Raw genomic sequence first — 27,403 nt, 5'->3', positions numbered from 1 at the left:
CTCCTGCCACAAATTGATTACCATCCCAGTGGCTCCTCTTCCTCAGCTTTCCCAGTTGTGTTCTCTGTCAGAGCTCACCTTGTTTACCCTGGATACATGTAAGTCCTTCCTCCATGGATGCTTCACTGTTCTTTATTCCAAGCACCTACTCCTGTTTTTTCACTCCAGCGTGCATTCAGCATGTTTTCATTCCATATATGTATCCAGCATGGGCTTTCCTGCTAGACCGTAAATTCCAGGAGGTCAAGGACAAGCTCAGATTGGTTCTTCATCTTATCTTCTTTCTATCTGAGTAAAGTACTTAGCTAGTAATGGGGCTTATAGTCAGCTTATGAGGCAACCTAATGAGTGAATGAGGTTCTGGTATGTTTCACTGCTAAGCTCAAATGACATATGAGAGGTATCATCACATCCCAGACAGACCCATCTAGTTACAAGTCACAGGGCTTGCACTCAGATGTCATGTCATTGGAAAGACCCTTTAAGTCAGACCATGAACCCACTTTAAGGAAGAAAATCTAACAGGAGCATCTTAGAAGGTGTGGTTTCTGCAATGTTTCCAGACATTGGAACTGGGAGGCAGATATGGCTGGAGCCTTTGCTGTTAGCTTTACATAGTTGTCACTGGTGATGCAAAGTGCCTGGTGATAGGCATTCCTGGCAGAAGGAGAGTGGATATCAATCCCAATAAAATGTGAAAACCTTACCCAGCATGATTGTTCCATCTCTTTGTCTTTTGGTAATCCAATGAGCTCAAGGCCAATGAGAGACCTGGGTTCAAAGAATAAGATGGATGACATTCCTGGGCATTAACACCTGTGATTGTCCTCTTAAATCTTCATGCCTGTACATAGCATACGCACGCTTTTCAAAAGGGAAGAGAGATGCTTCCTAGGAGTGTCAGCTGATAGGCACCAGGTGCGGAGAAGGAGGAACCACACATGCTCTTCTACATAAGTTTGCAGTTGGTTTGGCATCTTGTTATTCAGACAATGTTAAGTGTTCAGGGGTGGCACACAGTTTTTCATGTGTTGGACTGCCTAGTTTTTTTCTTAGCTATGACATGGTTACCTTCCACACTAGTCTGGTTTCTAGACTTCCAATTAAAAACAGGGACATGGTCCTGACCCAGAAGACTGGTTGGAAAACAAATGAGTTCAGAGACTTTCCCTGACTTTCCCTGATCTGTGTTTGCTGAGACATATACATCCTCTGTCCCAGACATGGAGCTGAGAGGACCTGATGTGGAAACCATGAGGGATGAGAAAGCCTGGAGGTTGAATCCTATGGTGCAGATGCCTGAAAGGTCTGAGAGCTCCTGGTTTTGAACAAGGAGCTAAAGGAAGGCAAGTTAGGGTGCACTGTGGGGAAGGGCGGGGCACTGAGAAGTACGTGTTCAACTGGTGCAGATGCCACAAGCCCTGGGACAGATGGACACCACTCCTTTTTCTCTGTTGCCTGTCTGAGCTCTGCCTCTTAACTCTTTGATTAACTTTATTTCACATGTACAAGATATATTCAGATTGCTGTCCCTGTTCTCTCTCACTTCCCGCCCATCAACAGACTCCCATTCCTGTTCCTTTCCCAGAATCATGACTTTCCTTGTGTTGTGATCCATTTCATCTATCAAGAGCCCCTGAGTGGCCATTGTGCTGGAACTGTCCACATAAGTGTGTGTGTGTGTGTGTGTGTGTGTGTGTGTGTGTGTGTGTGTGTGTGGTGAGAGTTGTCATCAGCTGGGTGCACACTTGAAGTAGCGATTTTCCCTTCTTCGTTATTTTGCTTTATAATATAAATGTTACAAATATGTAGGAAAATATACATAATTAAAGTTTTGGAAAGAGCAAGACATGTGAGGTATGTTTATTAAGATATCTTTATAATTTTAAGATATCTAGGAAAATAGGGAGTAGGGAATGAGTATAATCAAAATATATTATGTATATATATGAAGTTCTGAAAGGATAAATAAAAAATACTTTTAAAATGTCTTTATAATGCGGGTATTCTTTGATGACTAGGAACTGTTAGCTTTTAATTCATAGTTGTCCTTCTAAAACAGGCCTTTCCCTGACTTACTCTTCTCATCATTTTAATTGGAGAAGAATGCCTGTTACTCTCATAATTTGAAAAGGTGCCCAGAGGATACAGCTTCAGTAGTTGAGAAAACTTAATTCTCAGGCAGGAAGCATGAGTGCCGTTCTCTTAGTGGTCCTCAAGAGACATTTACCATCCCTATGTTTTATTAAGAGGCCAAATGAGCAGCAAGGAAAGGCTCACAGTTCAGGAGACTCTTAACTGTGCAATAGGAGGAAGGGGAAACATTTCCTAAATGCAAAGCTAACTCTTAGAGAGATTTTTCTCTTTGCACTGTTTAGCTGGGAACTTCTCAGCATTGAAAGACCTGAAGTCCATCCCAATAGCACTTAAACTTAGAACACGGTGGGTAGCAATTAGGAGAAATTTAAAGCATACCCAGGAGGCTCAAAAAGTAAATATTTCTCTGGGCAGATGTGTTATAGCTGAACCAACTGGGTGTTTTTCTGACTGCAGTGAATCGGAGAGATAACAGTCTTTATTGCCTGTAGATGTAGTCTGTGATTTCAAAATACAAGTGGTGCTAAATGTTCCCAACAGAGGCTCACGCTCTCGCAGTTTGCTAAGCACGCCATTGCTGCTGCCAGGCTATAATCATGTTGCCTCCAGTTGTTTGTCCAATTCTAAGTAATAAGGTTGCCATCACCCTCCATTTGAGGTGTGTTTACCTTACCAGAATTTGGGTCAAATTGAACTTTAATTTCACTCGATCGTATTTTCTGCTAAGCGCCATTCTGAGAGCAGTGAATCACAAGATTCATTTCCTTCAATATTCTTGTTTAAAAGTTTTGCCAGACAAGGAAAATCAGTATCCCCTGTTACACTGATTGGATAATTTGGGGTGATTATTCCATCCTCTTACTTAGCAGAAAGTTGTAAAGAGGATAGTGCCTCTTGGGAGCTCTGGTCTTGACGGAGTTCATCCTTAGACTATTGACAGGGACAACATTTAGTGAGATTCTGCAAATGGGTAACTGCCAGGGTGGAGATGGCAGGGTACCAACCCAGAACAGTGAATGCTTACAAACCAGCACCCAGCAAATGCTATGGTGGTTTAAGAGGACTAGAGTTACCTTTGCTGTGATTGAATACATCTACCCAAGATAAAGATTACTCCAAAAGAGATCTGGATTATGTTTTAATCTAGCTGAGGCCCCCTGCAGGCAAGTATTCACAGGTGCACCTCCCCTGAAATGCAAGGTGATTTAAATGCTTTATCATAATTTAGTACTGATCATGTTAGATTCTTGTTATCTCTCACCTGACTGTTGAGGAAAGAGAATCCAGTGCCATGTGGAAAACAAATATCTGTCTTATTCTGCTGCTCAAATGCATCTGAGGTCTGTGTGACTGTCCAGAAGTCTTAGATACTCAGAGACATGAAACAGGAAAACTTCCAGGAGATATTAGGATCTCAAACATCTCACCTCGAAGTTTTAGGATGTTGTCTTAGTTATTTTTCTTTTGCCATGACAAAAATACCACAACCAAGGCAACTTACAAAAGAAAGCATTTAATTGGGGACTCACAGTTCCAGAGGGTTGGAATCAGTGAGCATCCTGACAGGCAGCATCACAGCAGGCAGACATACATGGCACTGTGGCAGCAGCTAAGAAAGTGTCTGTTCTCAGGCACAAAGCAGAGACAGGGGAGGGGAGAGAGGGAAGGAGGGGAGGGGTGAGATAAGGGAAGAGGGGAGGAGAGAGAGGGGAGGGGAGGGAGGGGAGGGGCACAGGGGGAAGAATGGGGCAGGGGAGGAGGAAGAGGAGAGAGGGAAGGATGGGGACAGGGAAGGGGGAGGAAGGGAGAGAGATGAAGATAGGGGGAGAGAACTAGGAATAGAATGGCCTTTTGAAACCTCAAAGACTGACCCCAGTAACACATCCCCTCCAACAAGGCCACACCTCCTAATCTTTCCCACACAGTTCCACCATCTGGGGACCAAGTAATCAAACATTAGAGCCTATAGAGGCCATTCTTATTTCAACCACCACAAGTTTTGATACATCTTTGTCAAGGGCATCAACAAAAATTAGATGAAAAGTAAGCTGCGTTTTTAAATAGGTACGGTGAGAAGTGGGTCTTAGTTGAAGTGGGACTCTCCTATTGCAGAGTGATGGAGAAGTTATTGACGCACATGCTTTTTAATTAGCATCTTTGTGTTGAAGCCTGAGAGCAATGACTATTCCATTACGTTCTCTTGCTCCACTTTAAAGCTTTCTTTCTCATGGTCTCTCTTCTACTGTCATGTCTCTCTTACACATGTGTGTGTACATTCGTGTGGGAGTTAGTGGGGGTGATTTGGCACATGAGAGACAATGGGTGACATTTCACTCTCTGAGTCTGGCTTATTTTGCTTCTCCAATTCCATCTTCTCCAATTCTGTTTTCCAGCAAACAGGATCATTTCATTCTGTGTAACAGACTGTAACTCCATTATGTATATATACCGCAATTTCGTTATCCATTTATCTACTGATGGACATCCGGGCTTATCCACATCTTGGCTCCTGTGAGTAGTGCAGTGATAGGCCTGTGCAGGCACATCTGTGATGCTTACAGAGTCCTTTGGGCACATGTGCAGGAGTGGAATCGGTGAATCAAACAGAAATCAATGCTTTCTTTATGAAATAAAACTTCTCCTCCAACCTCTAAACTTGTGTTTTATGTATACCTGGGTGTTAGCACCATGCAAAGGAAAGCTAGGATGAAGAGGCAGCTGAGTTAGGAGCATCTGAGAACCAAACATCTCTGACCTGGGTCCTTTCTCAAGAGGCTTGGAGCTGAACTGGACATTCTCCACTCCACTATTCTATCTTTTAGGTTTTCTCCCTGTTAGGATCCAGAAGACTCAGTCGTAGACTCAAAACCAACAAATTAAGTAAACAAATTTATGGCAATTATTGAAATATAATGACAGGAAGATTCCAGCAGCGCTTGTGGTTTTTCACAGAGATGTTCATTCTTTTACACAAGAGTCATTTATGAAGGCCTGAGCATACGCCACAGTCCTTATTGGTACCAAGGCTGTAAATGTGTCAGTACTAGGTATTGAATTCAGGCCTTACAGGTTAGGTGCACAGTGCAGACTTTTCACAGTGCGTGCTCCCAAGGAGGCCAGGAGAATGGTGATAGTCAGTGGCATGTACACCAACAGGGTACTTTTAGTTCCACGGGTCAGAAGAAAGAAAATGAGCCTGGGACACTTCAGGGGAGGGACAAGAGAGGAGAGTAACATTTGAACTAATTTTTTTAAAGAAGAGCCTAGCTATTGAGACAGCTGTGTAGACCAGAGAAGGCGAGAGACATTGGAAGGGAAGGCCAAAGGCAACGACTTAAGGAATTAAGATGAACGGGAATAGGATTTATGTGGTGATAGCACAAGAAGTGTGTAGACTCTGGTGATAAATAATAATGCACTCAATTCTTTGGGATTTATTTTGAGTATAAAGACTGCATTCAAAAGAAAGTATCTATCAGGAGTGGAGCTGGAGAAAGACACAGCTCAAGGGAGAGAAGTCCCTCTGAAGGAAATCCTGGAATCCAGAAGATGAAGTCTCAGCAGAACCCTTCAGAAGCACCTGAATCCCTTCAGGTCCCAGTGAAGGGGTCCTAAAACAGCCCAGTGTCGCAAAATGAAAGTCCTCCCACATCTGTAGCTGTTGCTTCCTGAAGCAGTACCAGGGCAGAGGGAGTGAGAGATGCCCCAGCCTACCAGGAGCCAAAACTCAAGGGCAGAGTCTTATTATCTGGACACACTCAGAAGTTAGTGAAAGAAAGAGCAGGAATGGGTGCTCAGATGGAAAACCAGATGTACAGTTTCAGATGTTTGGGTTTGTTGATGAAGTAATTTTCTAGAAATAATAGAGGACAGAATTAAAAGGAAGAAAGTCTTGTGTCCTCATGACTACCAATAAAGCTGCCACAGTCAGTCAACATGGTGGAATTTCAAAATCTTGTCAATCGACCTAACTTCAGGCCTCTGGGAAGTGAGTTGATCCTGTTAGCACTCAAACCTCTCACCTGCTGACTGCCATAGTCTTAGTAGTCTGTTAATAGTCATTCAGAATTATTTTGAGATAAATGAAATTGAATATGCATGTAGGGAATGTTCAGAAGATGTCATTTGATGCCAGCTGCCCTAAGAAGCAGCTTTGGAGAGGTTTTGAAAATGTGAAAATACATGAGTAAAGACAAAAGGAAATTCTAAAGCAATTCTGAAGGTCTCTGAGCAGGATCCTTACCTATGTGAGCTGAGTATTGTACCTGGGATTCCTCAATTGCAGACCAAAGTGGATGTCCAGGTACAGCTTCAAACACTGTCACCAGCATCGAGCATTGAGCATAGGCTCAGCTTCCAGATGTGGTCTGCAGCTAAGCTCAGCCGAGCAGCTCTGCTTGCACAAGACTTTATACCGTATTTGATACTGGATCTCTCACTGCTGAACTCAACAATCTTTGAGCACATCAGGATGACTCCTCTCTACAGATGCTTTCCATCTGAGGTCATGAGGACAGAGGATGGGGAGGGAGGCAGAGGGGAGGGAGGGACTTCCTTCATGGTAATGGACTGGCTTTCTCCCACCGCCCCACCTATGGTTTGGTTGGGACCAGTTGTTTGGTTTTAATGTCGGCAGTCTTAGTCTATTTATTTTCAGTTCATTCTCAATAGCACGTAAGAAACAATTTCAAGGTTTATCCTTAGATCTCCTGGAGCAATATGGGGACAGTTTTGCAGATCCTTCACCTCTGTCCCTTTTCTTCTCCATTAGAGTGTAGCTAAAGCTGCCTCACCTCCTTGGCTAATGGCATCTGACAAACCCTTCTTTGTCCTCTTTATATAACTGCCTGCATTCACTATGCACTCTGTGTTACTCTCAGTACTCAAGGGCAAGTACACAGATGCAGAAATAGGGTTAGCATTGTAACTGTGATGGTTGGCTTTAGTTGTCAACTTTACACAGTCTAGAATGACCTTGGAAGAGAGTCCCATTGTCTAGATCAGGCTGACCTGTGAGCATCTCTGTGAGGAATCTCTTGATTGTTAACTGATGGAGGAGGACCCAGCTCCTTGTAGACAGCACCATTCCTTGGGCAGAGACTCCTGAACTGCACAAGACAATAGAAAACCAGATAAGCTCAGAGAATCAGTCAGGCAGCATGGGTTCCTCTATTTCTCTCTGCTCAATTCTCTGAGTTTCTCTCAAACCCCTGCCTCTGTGGCTTCTCTGCAATTATAGGCTGTAACCTAGAACAGTAACCCCAAAGCCTTTTCTTCTTCATGTTGCTTTTTGTCAGGATATTTTTTATCACAGAAACAGAAAGGGAAGAACCATGGTGAATGTCCTATTAGAGACTCACAATGTCTGTCTGTCCACCAAAAAGAAAACAAAAGCCAAGCACCCAGAGAAGCCAAGACTGTCAACACTCTTCCCTCTGTTTTGGTTTGCTAATGAAAAGTCTGCCAACAGTTTTCTTTTCCACGGTAATAAACAAAACTCACTGATACAGTTCCAGCCTTAATTGATCTAGCCTTGAGCCCAGGTCTTTCTAGTCCTAGGACATTGAGGTAACTCAAAAGAATTAAAAATGCAGCAACATTAAATAATCTTATTGGAAGAATACAAAACCAGGAGCTAATTCCAGGCTATACAGCAAATTATTTGCTAATTACAGACACAGTAGCACTGTGCCAGCTCTAGGGTGGTAAGGGGTTGAAAATTCCCTCTCAGGCTCTGTGCACAGCCATTTGTTCCGAAGATACTGTATTTCCCAGAGTGTGACTTAGAAAGTCCCTCTCCCTGTGCCCTCCCAGCCACAAAGCCAGTGTCTGCTTCTCTCCATCTCCTCTCCAGATTTTCCAACTCTTGCAGCCATTCGCTGACTTGATTAATAAATCTCAAATGCCATTTAACTCATCCATTAAATAAGACAGCAACCCATAGCACAGTCCTACTAACTCTTATAGACATTTTTGGAAGGACTAACCTGAGGCTGATGGTTTCTTATATTTTGGGAAGTGAAATATCAGCTGAATTCTACGATTGGCAGGCTAATAACCCCTGTTCATATGTGACACGTTCTTGGACAAATAACATAATTTAGTTAAACAAAAAGTAAAAGCAAAATAGAAATAAAATACATTTTAGAAAGTCAGGAACATTGGCGATCTGCCATTCCCCCGCCGTCCCCCCACTAACCTCCTGGACTGCTGACTCGGCTGTAGGACAGAATCAACAAGGCTCTTTGTGAACCTGTAAGGTTTCACATTGAAAGCCCCAAACAGTAATTATCACAGCACAGGGTTTGTTTGGAAGCTCCACAAAGGGCATGATTTGAAAAGCCAGGTTTCAATGCTGAGTGAATGTTCTCACTATATAGACCATTACCTGCTCTGAATAGCAGAGAGCGTGTGTAACTGACTCATATACACACATATGCAAAATGTTTTCTATGGGGTACAGAGATGGCTCAGTCAATAAGCACTTGCCCCAGTAATGGAAGGATCTGAGTTCACTTCCCAGAATCCACCTTAATAAAGCCTGTCATTGTAACAAGCACCCACAATTCTAGTCTGGGGTAGACAGGGACTAGCAGGTCTCTGGGCTCCATGGCCAGCCTAGCGGGAGAGTTTCAGGCCAGTGAGACATGTTTCAAAAAACAAGGTGGAGCTGATCAGAAGGCTCAGCGGGTCAAAGCATCTGCCTCCAAGTGTGATGGCCTGTGTTCCATCACCAGAACCTACTGTAGAAAAAGAACTGATCCTATGGGTTGTTTTGATTTCCACACCTACTCAATGGCACACACACATGTATGTGCACACACATTTAAAAACAACCATGGTGGACAGTGCCTGAGGAATACTGCTCAGGTTTGATGTCTAAACTCCACACAAGCACACACATAAACTCACATACATATACCTAGCAACCAAAATATTTAACTAGATGCATTGTACTTCGTCTGATTATTTAATGCACATGCTTCTTGTAATTTAGTCCTTAGGTTTGTTAAGATATCTTGGTGCCCTTTTACAGAGTCTGTGCTAAGTCTGAAGGACACTAACAGTGGCTTCACTTCCCAAAAATGAACACCATGTGATTAAAATCATGGCTAACTTGGGGAAGGTCACAGGCTACTGCAGAAACAACATAGAGAGTTCTTAATGGGGTGGCTTATAGCGTGTTCTACAAAAGAGGCCATGTCTGGATTGACGTGGCCTCTTTTCCGAGGTGCTATAAATGATGTTAAACCTTCCTTTATTTCCACTTTGTTTTATGTAAGAAGAAAATTTCAAGTGTTACCCCCAGTGGGGAAGAGGTTATTTGCTACCCATAAAGCCATTGTTACTTTAGAGGGAAAAACTGGAGCTCACAACATTTTAAAAGAGGCTCATGTCCTCGGTGTCGATAAATAATGGTGCACAGGGTTCATCATTCTTACAACAAATGGTGCTTCCTCCCAAAGAACAGACAAACAGTGAGGTGCCATTGCTTCAGAATCTCAATGAGGAGGCTATTAGAGCAGTGGGAAGAGAGTGGGAAGAGGGACGTCCAGGCCAGGGTAATGGCTGAGGAGGAACGAGGCTTCCACCAAGTCTGAGTCCAATCCCTAGGGCCACAGAGGAAGGAAAAACTAAGCCCTGCAGGGCCACTCAGCTTCCACACAGCTCAATGGGAGACATGCACCCCCACACAACCATAATAAATAAGGTAGTACAGTTTTTAAAAAATTATAGAGGAAGAAAATGCAGATTCCAGAGTATTTCAGGAAGTGTGACTTTACAGGTTTTCACACATGGTTACTGTGTTTAACACAGTGTGGTGGAGCAGAAGCCCTGTTGGACAAATGCTAATAAACAGTTACATAGGCTATTTGCAATTAGAACATCAAAATGGCGGTTGTTAAAATTAAACTGCCTCACAAATTGTTTGTCTTGAAGCCATTAAACATTCTCCTGAGACCTTTCTGTCCCGTTAATTTACCAAGATGGCAGAAAGGTAAACCCCAACCAGCCATGGAGCTATCACAGATTCTCAGACAGGTGGTACAATAAGAATGAGCATGTACATTGCATATGTGAATTTAAAGCAAAGACTTGGATTATGTGAAAATCAACTGCAAAATGTGTGCCTTTTCTCTTTTCCTTTCTCTTTCTCTCTCTGTTATTACTATCAGGTTTCTGATAATGTACAAAGCCTTCCATAAAAAGTAGTGTTTCTTAATTTGATTTCACAACATTGCTACTAAGAGGTCTTGTATAATTTATAGAATAAAAATGCTCTTTATGAATTGTGTTTTCAAAGCACACATACATTTTCAAGACTTTACACATTCTCTGAGTAATTTGCACTTTATCCATCCTCTTGATTTTAGCTGTCACATGGAAACAGATGTGGGAAGAAATTATTTGCAGTGAAATAATTTCTTAGGGGAGTGCAGTGCCTGTTTTCACACCTCTGGAGCGAATTAAAGAATATTCCATGATCTTTCGAACAAACAGGAGGAAACTTCATCTCTCGGTTGTCTGGTTACTGAATTCACAGGCATTGTCAGAGCAACCAAGCTGAAATAATAAGGACTCCTTCCTTCTGCGTGCAGTGAGAAATAGCACCCTGTGCTCTTAAGGTTTTAACACAAGGAAGATGTGTATTGTTTTTGAAGTTTAAAAAATTATTTTTAAGTTTTTATACTTAAAATTGTATGTTGAGCATATCTCCCCACCATGTTACCTCCCATCAGTCTCTTCTGTTTCCTCCAGACAATTTTATAGCTACTTTCCTGTCATATGCCATACACGATGATTTTATGTCTCTGTACAAAATCCAGGAAGCAAAAGCAAGAGAAAGCATATGTTATGTCTTCCTGACCCTGGATTGATTCTCTTTGTGTGATCGTCTCAGTTGCTGTAAGTCAACACATCAGAGCAACACTTGCAGACCAATGCTTTTTGCAGTACTGCTCACAGTGGCTAAGTTACACAGCCTACTGAGGTGTCTAACAGCAGAGGAATGGCTAAGAAGAAAGTGGTTTATGTGCACAATGGATTAGTGTTTTCATTGATAAAGAAGAGTGAAGTCATAGCATTTGTAGGAAAGCAGAAGCACTGCTTTGCATACAAGCATACCTGCTTTACTTCTTTCAATATTAAAATATCCTCTCTCTCTCTCTCTCTCTCTCTCTCTCTCTCTCTCTCTCTCTCTCTCTCTCTCTCTCTCTGTGTGTGTGTGTGTGTGTGTGTGTGTGTGTGTGTGTGTGTGTGTGTGTGTGTGCAGGTTGGCATGTGCCATGGTACCCAAGTGGAGATCAGAGAACAACTTTGTAGAGTTGGTTTTCTGTCTGACACCTGGGTTCTGGTGTCTGTTCTGGTGTCAAACTCAGGTCAGCAGGATGGGTGGTAAGGAACCTTACCTTCTGAGCCCTCTTACCAGCCACTATTAAAGCTTTCCTGCAGCTCCTTAGAGCTGAATCCTTCATCTGTGTGCCTCCTAACTAAGTCTATGTACTCTCTCAAAGTCAAGGTGGCAAGAGTACCCAGAACCCTCCTTTACATATAGCAAAGAAGCTGCTGAGCCAGTGTTTAAACCCTGCTCCACCTCTTTCTTCAAGGCTCTGTCCCTAGCCTCATACTGATTTGGCATGTCAACCTTGCCAGGGTCTCCGGTAATCTGGTAATTTTACTGAGCACTAATGTCTAGGTCTAAATGTACCTTACTCCCCTTTACCTCTCCAACAGCACATTCCATCTGGGATCCTTCTCCAGGGCATCCTGATTTGCCTAGAGTAAGTGTTCAATCACACATTCTGTTGAAGTGTTTCCAATGTGTATCCATCTTCCTCACTGGGCTTTCAGTCCTATGATCCACAATGTGGCCTTAGAATTGTATCTCCTGGGTTCTCCCCATTGTGCCTGGGGGAGACATGTATGTGGAAAGAGGAGCCATCACCAGGAGGTGATGTCTGAACCTCTGCTAGGGGGGATCCACGGGCAAGGGAGGGTGAACTCTACAACAATGAAGAAACACTGGAGCCAAGATGAGTCATAGTGAGACAGGTGGAAGCATAGTTCAGATCACAGCTGGGGCGCAGGACATCCTCCGAGTGTGGTCCTTTGCTAGAGGGACTTGGAACAGAGGTCTAGAGAATTCAGATAGAGAATTCAGTGGACTACATTTCTTGAACTGCTAATTATGGGCAGTATGGTTCATGGCAGGGAAACCAAATCATCCAGATAAGCCACAGCTTGATTACTATAACCCTATCACCGAGAACATAGCAACTATATCCACAGTGGCTTTCAACCTTGGCTGAACCTCAGAACAGTGGAACCAGCCAGGATATTTCAAAAATACCCAAGGCCTAGGATTCAACCTGTAACACAATATAGACAGCCTTTAGATATGGGGCCTGATTTCAATATATATAAGAACTCCCCGAGTGCTTCCAGCACACAGCTGACTTTAAAACCCAGAAATTGTCTAGAGAAGAGCCCCTACTGATTCATTGCCTACCATCCCCTAGGGAACACTCAGTGTTAATCCATGCCACACTAACCATTGAGGATGTACATTCTCCTCTCAATGAGATGCAACAGACATACACTGAAAGTTCTTACCAGTAAGTCTTGGAGTAAGTTGCTTAAACTATAAGCAACAGCTTCCTTATCTGCCAGAGAACAGGCTGAGAAGTAGACATGATTTTTGTTACACTAACATTTGAAACAGTAGGAGGGAATCTCAAGATGAGAAAAACAAGGTTAGACTGTGGGATGCACAGGATAGCCCCGTGGCTATTCTTCTGGTTGATAAGAATAATAATATCATCCAGGCATTTAGTATGTGGGAGGAACCAAGCCAAGAATTTTTAACGGATTGCTTAATTTAATAAGTTTCATTTTACAAAAATTAAGAAAGCTAAGTAACTTGCCAAAAGGCATGCAGCTGCCTGGGCTCGAGCTGAGGTGGGCAGCTAGACACACAGAGGTCAGAGCCTGCTGCTGCTTGGTACACACCCAGCTGGAGCAACTTCCCAATACCTCCCATACCAAATAATCCCTAGAGCCCTCATATTTAGCTGAATTTAGATTTCCAGCCATTTCTGCTTCTTTATTTTCATCACACAGTATTTGGAATTATGCAAAAATATCTTGGCAGAAAGATAAAAGAGATGTGTGCCATACTGCACATCTGAGTCCGCACACCAGTGATGTGTTAATGGCACCTAAGGATGGCATCATTTTCTATGACATCCTTAATACTGACTTGCCATCTGCAGTTTAATTTCTCTGAAGAAATCCAATAAGCATTCAAAGTACAGCAAAACAGCCCAGAGACATTTTCAGGTGCATAAATGCTTCCCCAACCTAGGCAGATTTGCAGAGCAGAGCCCAAGGGTTCTGTGTGATGAGGAGGATGCCGATCAGGAGAAGAACTGTAAGAACAGATGGGCCGGGGAAGTATCCAGGCACCCTGGCAAAAGCAGTCTTAATTCTATGTGTGTGTGCATGTGCACAGGTGTGTGCATGGATGGTTGTGAGGCAGAAACAGCATCTACAGACAGAATACTACAGAGGAGGAGTTTGGAAAAGTCCTTCACCTTCAGATCACCATTACCCTTTGCTTGCTGGCGCTACCTTACACTTTACTCTGAGAGTAAGTCACTTTGACCCAGATGCCCTTCACCCATCTACTCTGTAGCAAATGGTACTGGGATGAGAAAGAGCTTGCTGAGCCTCAGAATGCTCCTTCCAGGTTATGGGCACCCCTCTCTGTCAGTTAGGCATGAGAGGAAGGTAGTAGACATGTGTGTACACCTAACTTTTCTTTCAAAAGCTGGCTTTTGTATGTGGCAGTCTCAGAATGCTCAATCCGAATGGGAAAGTGTCTCTGTCTGGCAGAGGAGCGCTGAGACTTCTCCACTGCTAAGGCAGACTTGTAAAATGCCATCCCCTGGCTCGCCCAGCCAGAAAATGAAGTGTATCTGTTACAGAGGCAGCCGCTGTGAACCCTGCTTACGTCACGGTGTCTCCATGCTTCTGTTGAAAACACACTCTCACTAGCAGAGTTCTAAGGCTCCTATTAGCATCTTGTAAATTCCTATTTATCAAGAAATGCATGTGTTGCAGGCTTAAGCTCTGTTGGTGTCCCTTGTCAAATTTTCTTAAGAAAATTTAATAGCAGCGCTTGTGTGCTCAGTGGAGCAACTCCAGATCTTCACGCCTGAAGAAGCAGCCCTTATTTAAGAAGCACATCAAATAGGTCCAGTTTCCATAATCCTTTTAACCCCCTCATAACCAATATCTTAGCTCCCATCCTTTCTGATTATTCTTTTCTTTATAAGGAATCATATATATGTATATGTATATATTCAAATCTGAGATTACATGTTCCTTTTTTTTCTATTTGTTTATATTTTAAAGATGCTTTTATACATATGAATACCACATATAGGTCTGTGTAACACATGCATGCCTAGTGCCTATGGATATGAGAAGAAAGCATCAGATCTCCTGGAACTGGAGTTACAGATGTTGTGGCCTTCCATGTGGATGCTGAGAACCAAATCTGGGTCCCGTACAAGAGCAACAAGTGCTCTTAACCTCTGAGCCATCTTTCCAGCCCAACTTTAAAAACTATATTTAAGCAGTCCTGACACTTGGTTTAATTTTACCTCTAAGTCTGAAGTTTATGTTTGGTATGTGACCATTTTATTTCTCTTCTTTTTGTTTTTTTGTTTTGTTTCGTTTTTGTTTTTATTTTTGTTTTTGTTTTTGTTTTGAGACAGGGTTTCTCTGTGTAGCTTTGGAGCCTGTCCTGGATCTCATCCTGTAGACCAGGCTGGCCTTAACCTCACAGAGATCTGCCTGCCTCTGCCTCCCAAGTACTGGAATTAAAGACGTGCGCTGCCACCACCACCTGGTGACCATTTTATTTCTTTCCAAGTTCAACAAATAGCCTTATATTCATATGAAAACACTATAAGTGACATTTTAAATTGTCTTTAAGGACTAAACGCTGAGGAAGAAAAAAATTCTGTCAGAGCTGCACTGGCCTCTGTGTACCTAGGTAACTGGATCTTGGAATGCCCTTCCCTAGTTGATTGTTCTCAAGCAGAAACTCACCATCACCCCCTGCCAACTGCATTCCCAATTCAAATTCTCTCTCCTTTCTATCAAATTGCCATTTTCACAACTTGGAGCCTGTGTGGATTAGGATCTTGTCTTCAGGGAACTTTTCCTATTGTCTCAGTGAGAGAACTGACTTTTTATTTTTTTTTCATTTATTTATTGTTTTTTTAAATTTTCTTTTATAATTTAATTTAATTTTACATATCAGCCACAGATTCCCTTGTTCTCCCACTTCCACCCCCCCTCTGCCTTCCCCCTAGCCCAGCCCCCCATTCCCATCTCCTCCATGGCAAAGACTCCCCTGAGGATTGAATTCAAGTTGGTAGATTCAGTCCAGGCAGGTCCAGTCCCCTCCTCCCAAGCTGAGCCAAGTGTCCCTGCATAAGCCCCAGGTTCTAAACAGCCAACTCATGCACTGAAGACAGGTCCCAGTCCCACTGCCTGGATGCCTCCCAAACAGATCAAGCTAATCAACTGTCTTACTTATCCAGAGGGCCTGATCCAGTTGGGGGCTCCTCAGCTATTGGTTCATAGTTCATGTGTTTCCATTCATTTGGCTATTTGTCCCTGTGCTTTTCCAACCTTGGTCTCAACAATTCTCACTCATAAAAACCTTCCTCTTTCTAGCCAATTGGACTCCTGGAGCTCTACCTGAGGCCTGGCCGTGGATCTCTGCATCCGGTTCCCTCAGTGATTGGATGAGGTTTCTAGCATGACAATTAGGGTGTTTGGCCATCTGATCACCAGAGTAGGTCAGTTTAGGCTTTCTCTTGACCATTGCCAGTAGTCTATTGTGGAGGTATCCTTGTGGATTACTGTGGACCTCTCTAGCACTTTGCTTCTTCCTATTCTCATGTGGTCTTCATTTATCATGGTCTCTTATTCCTTGTTCTCCCTCTCTGTTCTTAATCCAGCTGGGATCTTCCACTCCTCTAAGCTCTCTTTCCCTCGAACCTTGCCCTTCATTACCCCCACTCACGTCCAGGTTGTTCATATAGATCTCATCCATTGAGAGAACAGACTTTTCTCTTTAATGACATGAATCTTAACAACAGTAACTTTCTCCACACCTGCCTTGCCTGCTTCTTTAAATTCACTCATGCTCTTTTCCTAACCAACCGTATATTTCTTAAATCTTTCCATTGAACAGTAGTTAATAACCATGACACAGCTGGCATGTTATATTGTCTTGAAATTTCTTCTACAAAAAAAATATAAGTGCATTATTTTTTCGTTTGTTCTTGCTTAAACTTGCATGACATGAGCAGTACATTTTCAAATTCTTTGTCAGACTGTCATATGAACAAACCTCCAGCGTCCCTTCTAAGGCTAAATGGGCACAATCTTTATTGCGTGCCTATCTGTTTTCAGATTTCTGATACTCCCACCAGAATGGTCTATTAAACTCTGCTTACAACAATCTTGGGCATCTCTAGCCCATAAGTCCAAACTCTCCCATATTTTTCCTACAAACTTGTTCAAATTTCTATGAACCTCATAGTCAGATTATCACAGTAACCATCTTACTTCACAGCAGCAATTGTCAGTATGAGTTATTTCTTCATTGCTGTGATAAAATGTCTACCTTGAGCAACTAGAGAAGAAATTCATGGTTATTTGCACTGAAAAATCAAGTCGTTATCTGGTCAGTCCTAAGAAAACCTGCCCAAAAAGTTCACTATTTCTTAGTTCCAGATTCCCTAGACATACCTGATAATTTTGTCATGCATTGAAACCCAAGTTTAAGCCTGATTGCTAAGTTCATTCATTCACTAAGTATGTCACTTTGCAAATATGAAGATTTGTTAAAACCTGAAAGGCAAAGTTTGTGATTTCTCACAGATTTTTGATCACTTTGTTGATACATAACTTACATAAAATAACATCTGTGCATATAAAGTATGCAATTCAACACTTTTCAGAGTATAGTACAAATTACACAAGCCTTACCTTAATAATATGTAAAGGACTCTTGTTGCTCTCAAAAGAAACCGTATACCTATCGGTTTTTCTCACTATCCCCATTCCACCTCATCTGCTTTTCTAATGATTTCTTCTTTTAACTCCTTCTGCCCTGTGTTTTACTTATGTTTGAGAGTACACAGAGGCCAGAAGCCCAGAGTACTGGGGTGTGCAAGACTTCCTATGGCTTCCCTCTAGGAGCAATAACTGCTTGACTTCCCAGCTCCAGCTCACTGCTGAGTAACGAGTTTCAAGCCCCCTTCTATGTGAGCTGATGAACTCACTTATGAAGGACACAAATGGGAGACACTGGACTGCTCTCTCAGACCCATGTGAGCATTGTAAAAAATATACAAATTTCCTGAAGATTTCCCCTAGCAATCACCAGGAGAAAAGCTGGTTGTCACCCTGGGCAATCATGCTGATTGAGCCCAGGTTGCAGGAGTACTGGTGACATGAGAGGACTCAGGGGAGCAGAGTTCTGTGGTACCTGCTCTCTCTCTCTCTCTCTCTCTCTCTCTCTCTCTCTCTCTCTCTCTCTCTCTCTCTCTCTGTGTGTGTGTGTGTGTGTGTGTGTATGTGTGTGTGTGTGTGTGTGTGTGAGAGAGAGAGAGAGAGAGAGAGAGAGCAAGAGAGAGAGAGCAAGAGAGAGAGAGAGAGAGAGAGAGAACCACAGATGTGCAGTAGGAAGCAGAATTCTCCCTCCAACCACCACGTGTTTATAGCCTTCTTATAGCAAGCATGTCATAATCCCATTGTGCCTTCTAACATAGGACTCCCTCTGAGGAGGCTGGAAGCTGGACGAAAGGCTCTCTCACTCTGTGAAAACAGCTACTATTCACTTGAAAAGAGCCTTCATGACATATGACCTTGTCAGACAGCATGGGCCGGAACTGCAGAGTGTGAGTCAGACCACACAGATCCTCAGTCAATATGAAGCCAGGAGCCAAGCTTGTCTCTGCCTTCTGGATGTGGCTGAGCAGGCAGAAAGATGGATGACAATGGAAAGTGTTAGTGAGATTCAGCAAAGAAGAGTCCAATTGGACAGCTCCTTGCTCTTAAATGCGGAGGACCATCTGAGTCCTCATCCCCAGATTGTGATACAGGAAACCAGCGATGAAGTGGAGTGATAAATCTGTGCTTTTAAACTTCTAGGGAGTATTGTAATAGTGAAGAGGGAAGGGAGTCATTGACTCTACCTCTGAATACTACTGGGGCAGTGTTGCAGATGTCCTGCTCCACAAAGCAAATCCAAAGACAGTAGCGGGGTCCCCTTCCTTACTCTAGGTAAGGAACAAGACGGGTAACAACATTGGAAGCAACTGGCAGAGTCTTCCCATCATGACATGTCCATGTGTCCACTGGAAAGTCACAGACTTGAGAACAAAGAATTGTAATGATGACAGAGGAGGGCACTATTGACAAGTGGCATATCAGCTTGGCCAACACAAGTCAAATCTGAAAGTCTGTGGGTACAACTAGTTGATAAGAGGGTGTTATACATTTCAAATTTGCTAAGAATGTGAATTTTAAGTGTTCTCACCACAAAATAAGTACTTTAGGCTGAGCCACACAAATGAGTTCTTGGTGCAAACGAAGCACAGGGTGAAGGGGGTGTGCCAGCTGGTAGAGGACTGTGCTACTCTAACTGAGATATTATTTTGCATGTCACCAAGGCATCATTTAGTTTCCTATGGCCTTTTGTTTCTCTAGAGTCCATGCCCTCCCACCCATCCATCTACAGCTCAGCAGCCTGAGGTCAAGAACTTTCCTGTAGACCCCAGAAGCCTTCTCCATGTGTAGTTTTTCTTTGCTCTTCCTTTGTTAATCAGCATACACCATGAAAAAAAACCCAACTTGTATTTTCTTCAGAGATATTATAATGAAGAAATGGAAAATAAATTTTATTCCTAATAGCCATTTCGAAATAAGAATAATAAATGTGCAAAAGACAAATTTGTGCAATAAGCCAAGAGGCCTCAGAGGTCCACCTTCTCATTTCCTTTCTTTATAGACATTGGAAGAAAAGATAGGTCCTTCCCCATGGGATATCTTAGTATAAATATCCAAATGCATAAAGCAGAATGATAAACTTATCATGAGGTGTCTGTTGTGAGAACTACTGAATTTGAGATAATTATGTGTACAAGTGTAGCTATTGTAGAAACCATCCTCTTGGAAAGTGTAACTCCAAATTATGTAAGCATATAAAATTAAAAAAGAAAAAAAGTGACCTCTCATAGCTGGAATCTAATCAGTGTCAACTACCTGTTAACAACTTAAGAACTTTTAATGTAGCTCCTAGAGCACTACAGTCCTGGGTAAATGAATCTTTGGGCTGCCTCGGATTAGAAAAATAATGTTTCTTAGGAGTTTTTGCATTCTGCCCAGACAGCAATGGCTCTTCTGTGCTAAATAGAACTGTGATCATGTCCCACAGTTTCTTAGCACATTTGATTTTGCTTTAAGAATAAGTCTGAGCATCCCTGGGAAGTGGAGGGGTGCCATTCTCCATCATTTTTGCTTTCCCTTTAACTGGGCTTTTTTTTGCCATATTCAATGAGCTACTTGCCCCAGATATTTAAAAGTAAAATATTCTCATTTCTACACAGGTCTGATTACCACGACTTCAAGGAAATTGGATCGAGAGCAGCAGGCGGAACATTTTCTGGAGGTAAGCGCATAGAGAGAAGCAGCACTCATTAAAATTGACTTTCACTAAACTCTCCTAACCTTCATCTCAAGCAAGAACCTTAACACGTCTAAGCAGTGGGTTTCCAAGGCAGGTGCTCCTCCTGGCCTGATTGATTCCAAATTCAGAGGCTTCCAGTGCAGTCCTCTCCATGTACTGCTAAGGACAGGCAGGTGCCTGCACGTCTCTGCCTGGACTTCAGACTCTATCAATAATCAGAGAAGAACATTTGGGAGCAGACCCCTGTGGGCCTCAGCTCCAGATGTCTACAGGATAAAGGCAACATCACTACAGTTCGAGTGAAGGATGTCATTCGAGAGGATGCTGATCACCTCATTTCTCTTCCTGGGGAGAGGGCTGAGGCTGAGAGGTGCTTCTTGATTCACAGCCCAAGATGACTGCTCCTGAAACTGTAAAATCCACAGCCATAATTCATTAAGACAGGAGCAGCCACAGTAGAAACTCTAAGAGCATTACTTCTGAGGAGAGAGAGAGATTAAAAGACAGTGTAAGGCAACAGATGAGAAAACAGATACAAGAGAGTGCTGTGGGTCTTCTTTCTGTACATTTCCAGGTTCTTTATTGGGAAGCTTGAAGGAGTTTTATAGCACCATGATTTAAGTGTGACGGTGTGATATGGCATGGAGGATGATGTTCAAATGTGAGGGCATTATTCAGAGCTGATAATGTGCACACATTTGAAATGCTCCTTTTATCCCTAGGACTTGCTCACATGTACCACACCTGCTCACACATACACAACTACATGCCTATACACAACTTTATACCTACTTACCTACATGTACCTCGAGACACTTGCATACCTTACACATACACTTGCATACCCCTACAAACTTACACACCTACACAAATACACATATACTTGTACTGCACACACACAGCTCTCAAACCTTATCCAGGAGTCTCTTTGGAGTCCTCCTCTATTTACTTATTCACCACGAAGGAACTGTGCAAGGAACCCTGGGCATTGAAGTGTTCTGCCTTGTGTAGCCTCAAGCTTTTTATCACACTATATAATTAATCACCCTAGACTTCTATTTCCTTTCCCTGATCCCCTGAAGTATTGCAGAGAATGCATAATACTTATACCTTATAGGGACACTGTTAGTATCAAACATTGTGTTCTATAGCAAAGTATTTTTCAGAACTCCAAGTCCCATGTATAATAGAGTGTTGTTATTACAGCATAACCTTGTGATAATCTGTCTAAAACACCACCTTTATCCCATAAAGATAAAGACTACAGTCTTACAAAAATAATTATAATAATTCTTTCCCCAAAATCCTATTAATAGGCTGAAACTCCAACTGGTTCAGGTTGGTGATGCCAGTATTGTTTTGTGCATTTCTCTACTTTCCAGATGAGGCAGCTAAACCTGTTACCTCCCAGAAGGAGGGAAAAAAAGACAGTATTTCATGGTCCATGGTACCCTGGGGAGGGCATGGTACAGAGCAGGGATGATGTTGTGCTGGAGAGAAGTGATATAAGGTTGATTGGAGCCAGTAGGCTTTGCTTCCCACACACATCCCTGATGCTTACAGAGTCTTCAGAGACATAGCTGAGTATGGAGAACCAAGCTGGTGCTTGAACTGGTATAGCTTGGGGTCTAGAACCCAACTGCTCAGTGTGATATAAAATCAAGGGATGGAAGGTAGCATAGAAACTAATGTCACAGAGTTGTTACATGATTACAATTTATATGAGATCCTGCGTCCATCGACTGGCACTGAATAAGGGTTGAGGAAAGTAAATGCAATAATTGAGGCCTTGGCTATTATCACATGGGGCCCTAAGGATAGAACCCTCAGATGTAAACCCCATCTGATTCCTATGAGGGGAAAAAAGAAACAGCAGTCTGGGCAACTGCAGTACAGCCTGGTCTCTGCCTGTGACTAGATACTACCTAGTCCCTTTACAGACTGAGGGCAGGAATGATAAGCCATATGATAGTCAAAGGAAGAAGCCACTGAAAAGGTACAAAGAGAATGCCAGAGTAGGGGGGGGGGGCGTGGGCTGGTTAGGAAGCCCTATTTAAAGAGGTGGCGATTGATGGCTTGAGTCTGAGATTCTGCCCAAGAAACCGAAAGTAGAGGAGAGTGTCAATGTGGAGCAGGGCAGAGGGTGAGACGGTGGGAAGTCAAAGTGAAAAGCAGCAGGCTGATGCAGTCAGGATCCCATACTTCTCCATGACTGCAGCAGACAGCCATAGCCTATTGACAAGTTGATTACAGAGTCCAGCAGGGCAGGGCTGTAGTGATATTTGTTCTGCCCATGACCTTGGGCTAGGTAGTCCAAAGGAGGTGGTGCGTCCTGCCATTGAACATGACCCCTTATAAGCAGTTGAAAAAGGGTCACATGTACTTCTCCCTGCTCATGCCTGTGAGGTGGATTCGCTCTGGGTCAGATCAGAAGACAACTTCTACTGTCTACTCTGTTCTGTATTCGTGAGTGTATTTTCTCAATTTATATCTTAATAAATTCTGTTACTCATTTAATAGACTCATGTGGATTGATCATAATACAGGACAGCAGAGACAGTGGAAGACTGTGGGACATTTTAGTGAGACCCAGGAAGGACAGTGTGACCTTGGGGAGGGTAAGGACAATGTTGATAAAGAAGAAAATTATCTACTCCAGACCCCAGCTGGGATCCAGGGAAAGGCATGAAGTTAACTTTCTAAAGTTTCCACAGTTGGTAATTTAAGGGTGAAATTAATAAGGCCACTCCAAATAGTTAAAAGGGAGGTTTATTTAGTGGTGTAACTTACAAATGAAGGGATAGGTGGGTTGCAGGGTCTGAGGAAGACGTGGCACAGTCTGGTGGTGTTCTCTGGAGAACTGCTTGGTCTACCTCTAGCATCCAGGGTCCAGGAACCAAGAGAGGCAGCGTATCTGGATCTCGGGTCTTCAGGGTCCTCTCTTGGCCTCGCCTTGCAGGCGTGACAGTTACCGAAGCCTCAATGAGGGTTGGAACTTCCAGATCAAAGCTGGAATGGCTACCCACTACAGTTCTGGGTCATCTGAATCAGACCAGTGTGCCCCAGGGCACATCTCATTGCCTTTCCAGTTTCGTGACACACTGTCCTCAAAAGTCTACTGAGACTCCAAAGCCAGCTGGATCTTTCTCTCCTCTCTTTCTTCTTTCTCTCTGCTCTCTTCATGTCTGTTTCCCCCTCTCCCTCCCTCTCTCCCTTCTCTCTTCTTCCTCTTCTATTGATTCTCTTGCCCTCAACCTTTACATTGTATATTTTATAGCCATTGTGTTTATTTTGTGTAATGTCACAGGAGAGTTTGAATATACCCATTTGTTTTAATTGATTATCGAAGGAATATTATAACTAATATTAAGTTATATTAACTATATATTAACCAATATAACTAGTAATTATAACTAATAGTCCTGCAAAAATAATGCTTGGTAGTACAGACTGGAGTTTTCCATCATTGTACATAAATTTTTGTAGCTGCTGATTCATTTGGAGAATCCTGAGTGTGGGAATTAACCTCTTGGGGAGTTTAATTGACCAGGAAACACTTTGATCCTCCAATGTTCATATTTACCTCTGGTCTATTTCATAGTTTTCCTTTCCAATGAAATGAAGTTGACTTTTCTTGAAAGAACCTGTTTAGACGCCTACAAGGCACATACACGCTGTAAAGGAAACCCAGAGGACATGGGTGGTTGGGTGTTGGTGGCTGTCTCCATGATAGAAGGCACTTCAGGTATACCTTGGTTAAAGATAACTTTGATTGTGTGTGGGATGCATGGACTTGTGACTCTGTAGAGAAGTCACATTAGCCTGTGGCTGTCATATTGTTCTGAATCACACCTGTGACCCCATTATTCAGGAGGCTGAGGCAGTTGAACCACAATTCCAACTAATTTAGTCTCCATAGGAGACTGACTCATTATCATATCATATCATATCATATATCATGTTATATCATATCATAGGAAGCTGGTTATTCCCAGAATCCAGAGAACTTGAAATTGCAGAAGAACAACAAGGAATGCAGAGTGGCATGCACAGCTTCTGCATCCTCCATGATTTCTAAGTGTTAATTCTCAATTACCTTGGAAGTCATTTATGTGAAGATATTCTGCTGCTCTTCTCTTACCTTCACAGATGCAAAAATAGATGTGTAACTCATGCATTCAACGTTTATATATCCTTGACAGGCAGCCGTGGCTGTGGTGTGGGAGGCCAGTTACTACACCCACAGTTAGTGCTGGAAATAAACACATTAATTAGTGAATAAGCATCATGGCTTGGTAGTTTTGTCTTTGGTCCAGATTACTCCATTTTCAGAGAAATCAGCTACAAAATAAGTAGCAAAGGCACTAGCTCTTTCTTGTAGTATAATCACTAATGTAGATTATACTACAAGGTATACTTCAGCGTCTTGCCTATCAGATGCTGAAGCACCCCAAAGGTATAAAACTCGATTTCTCCAGGTATTGAATCAAGGCCACTAGGGAAGCCAGGCCTTCATTTCAGGAGTGTCTGACTCTGTTAGACTACAGAACTCGGATGTAGTCTTGGACCTCTCTAGACCTCATATTCCTTGTAGATGAATTTCTAAACTATCTTATTAAATAGAAAACATGGAGCCAGATATAGGGGTGAAAACCTGAGACAGATCAGAGGAATAGGAACAGCCACATGCTAGCCTCATCTCACCAACTCCACAGCTTCCAAAAGAGCCAGTTACTTCCTGTCTACCCACGCCTATATGCCTTGATGTTCTGCCATCTGATTTGCTCTCTCTGTCCAGCCACATCACTTCCTCTTCCAGCCCAGCTCTGTCACTTCCTGCCTGTCTGTACAGACCTCCAGACCTCCATGGTTAACTAGTGTTGGCATTTAAGGCATGTGCCACCATGCCTGGCTCTGTTCCCAGTGTGACCTTGAACTCTCAGAGATCCAGACAGATCCCTGCCTCCCAAGTGATAGGATTAAAGGTGTATGCTATCTTTGCCTGACTTCTGTGTTTACTTATAATGGCTGGCTTTTTCCTCTGATCTCTAGGCAAGCTTTATTTATTAGAGCACAAATAAAATCTCACCACATTTCCTCCCCCATAAAGAGGAATAACAGTCTTTGTCTCTCAGTTGATGTAAAGAGTAGATGAAATGACAGCTGAAAGGTGCTCAGGGTGTGGATGTTAGGGAATGTGTGTGAACAATGAAGGTATGGTCATTACAGACTGGCATTCTTGCCTCTGTGTTCTACACCTGGGGAACTCTGACTGCTATGTGTATGGCATGACTGGGGTCACCCTAAAAGAGGGTGTTGGAGGCACATTCAGCACATGGGAAAAAGTATGAGCTCAGAGATAGAAGCCAAGGGCCTTGTGCCTCCTTCCTTTGCATAAGGATTGACAAGTTAAATTTTCTCCAGCTATGATTTTCTTTATCTGTAAAATGGAAGTAGCAACACCTTGATTTATATACACAAGGCACAGAGAGCCAGGCACTTACAAAGCCTCCAAAACACTGCCAGCCCCTCCCTCTTCCTTCTCCTCCTTTCTCCCTGTCTTCAAAAAAACACCGTCAGTTACCTTTCTTTTCTGTAGCTGCCCCAGCAGTTGACTGTCTCATATTGAATTGATTATTCTTATACGTGCGCGCACACACACACACACACACACACACACACACACACACACACGCACGCACACACACACACGCGCGCGCGCGCACACACACACACAAAGTTCTGACTTAATTGTGTGTGTCTTTATCTTGCTTACAAAAAGAGCATGATTCTGCTTCTCTTTTGCTTTTGAAATGATGCTCTGTTAGGAGCTGGATATTCTGATTAAAATCTCCCAAAACAGAGAAAGTATTTTATTTGTAAATCAAAAAATATGACAGGGCAGGACCAAGTAACCAGTATAGAGACAGCAAATGAGAAATTATGCTGAATATGTGTATAACTTGAAGTAGCTGAGAGAATATGGTGAGAGTCTATGCAGTAAAATTGGTATAAATGTCAAATCATAGCAGAGATATACCTAAACCTACAGACATGTGTATTATTTAGTGTCTGTCTTTTTCACAAACTCATCCATCATCTTCTGTAGGATGCAACTCATGTGACTCTGATTTTCGGCATGCCTGGAAGTCTCTTCACTTTCCTATTAATGAAGTTTATTCTTTGACAATTTTGTTCAGATATTTAATTTAATCAGGCATTCTGGTTACTCTCTCCCCACAATAAGAGAAATGTGCTGGGGTTCAGTAAGATTGTACACACTTTCTCTTGCCTCAGATGTAAATCCAGTTGCTAGTGAACATGTTTCCCTGGGACTTCTCCACTTTGCTAAGCATCTGCCTTTGAAAGATGATAATTTCTGTAAAGACAAGTACAACCTCACTTCACCCTGGTATTTCCAGAACTTAATTCTAAGAGAGTTGGAAGGTGTCTCCTGGGTGTCCTGTATCAGCCACTTCTCCTGTTGCTGTGAAGGAAGGAAGGGTTTTTGTCTCATGTCATCCCACTCTGCATAGAGGCCACTGTTTGAACCACAGCCTGTGTTCAAAGCCCAAGAGCAGTTCCTAAATCAGTTTCCTATTGGAATATGTCATCCCCAGGAGATAACAAATATCTAATCCAGAAAGAACATCTTAGATTTTTTTTAATGATGCACTGTTGTGATCCCTGGCATGCTACTGTGCACTTTTAAAGATGCTGATGCATCAGGATTAGACATGGAGCTAAGCTCTGTGCTAATATATACTTTCCTATGATGCTATTGAAATGGTGTATACTTCCAGGTAACTACTTCAAATAAAACAGAAAAAAATCAACATTGTTTACATAAACTACTCTTTAGTGCTGTAATTACAAAGCCTCATGAACACAAAGCTCTGCAGACCAGGCAGCCAGAATCCACAGAGGGATCTGACCAAACTAGACCATCTTCACCACTGGAGAAAGGCATGATTCCTTCTGCATGCCTCTGTGTCAGGAAGAATCCCTCAGGCAAAGTCTGGCCTTTCCAAGCCTCTGGAGGGCTCTGAGGAGGTGGCAGAGAAAGCAGGAAGGCATGCTAAATTCCAAGCTCTACTCTAGCCTTATTGGCAGAGATCCAAACCTGCAGCAGACAGGCTCTCATGGTTTGCAGGAATTGGAGACCCTCTTGTTGTTTTTGACAAGGGAGCATGATAAGGTTTTTTATTTATTCAACATTTATTAAACAGAGGATGTTCTGTATCTATCAGCCATAGCCAGGGCATGCCTCTGCATGAAAAATCACAACCCCCTGCCCAAGGCCATGACAAATCCAGGATCTACACTTCAATACATCTCTGCAAAGCCATCTGCCCCTCTTCAGAAATGTTTCCAAGGGCAAATCACTTAAAAATTCCTATAGACCAAACTAATCAATTTCTGATGATTTAAAGCATATACATGGACCAGGATTTTGCTTTTAGGCCACCAACCACCTCTCAAACCAGGACATGGAGTTTTCTTATTAGTTATAAATGCTCCGCCTAC

General features: G+C 42.7%; 1 protein-coding gene across 6 annotated transcripts in view; it reads left to right on the top strand.

Annotated features, from left to right (window-relative positions):
* The window catches only part of Fat3 (FAT atypical cadherin 3), a 599,580-nt gene that overhangs the window by 398,109 nt on the left and 174,068 nt on the right, over positions 1 to 27,403 (top strand). For all 6 annotated transcript variants that reach the window (XM_006990546.4, XM_016008861.3, XM_042280463.2 and 3 more), the window contains exon 4: positions 19,797 to 19,858. In XM_006990546.4, coding sequence (XP_006990608.1) covers positions 19,797 to 19,858 — 62 coding nt within the window. The remainder of the gene's footprint in view (positions 1 to 19,796; positions 19,859 to 27,403) is intronic.

This window comes from Peromyscus maniculatus, chromosome 7 (assembly GCF_049852395.1).
Source record: "Peromyscus maniculatus bairdii isolate BWxNUB_F1_BW_parent chromosome 7, HU_Pman_BW_mat_3.1, whole genome shotgun sequence".
Lineage (NCBI taxonomy): Eukaryota > Metazoa > Chordata > Mammalia > Rodentia > Cricetidae > Peromyscus > Peromyscus maniculatus.
Note: the sequence above shows the minus strand (reverse complement) of the source record. Positions and strands in the feature narration are given on the sequence as shown.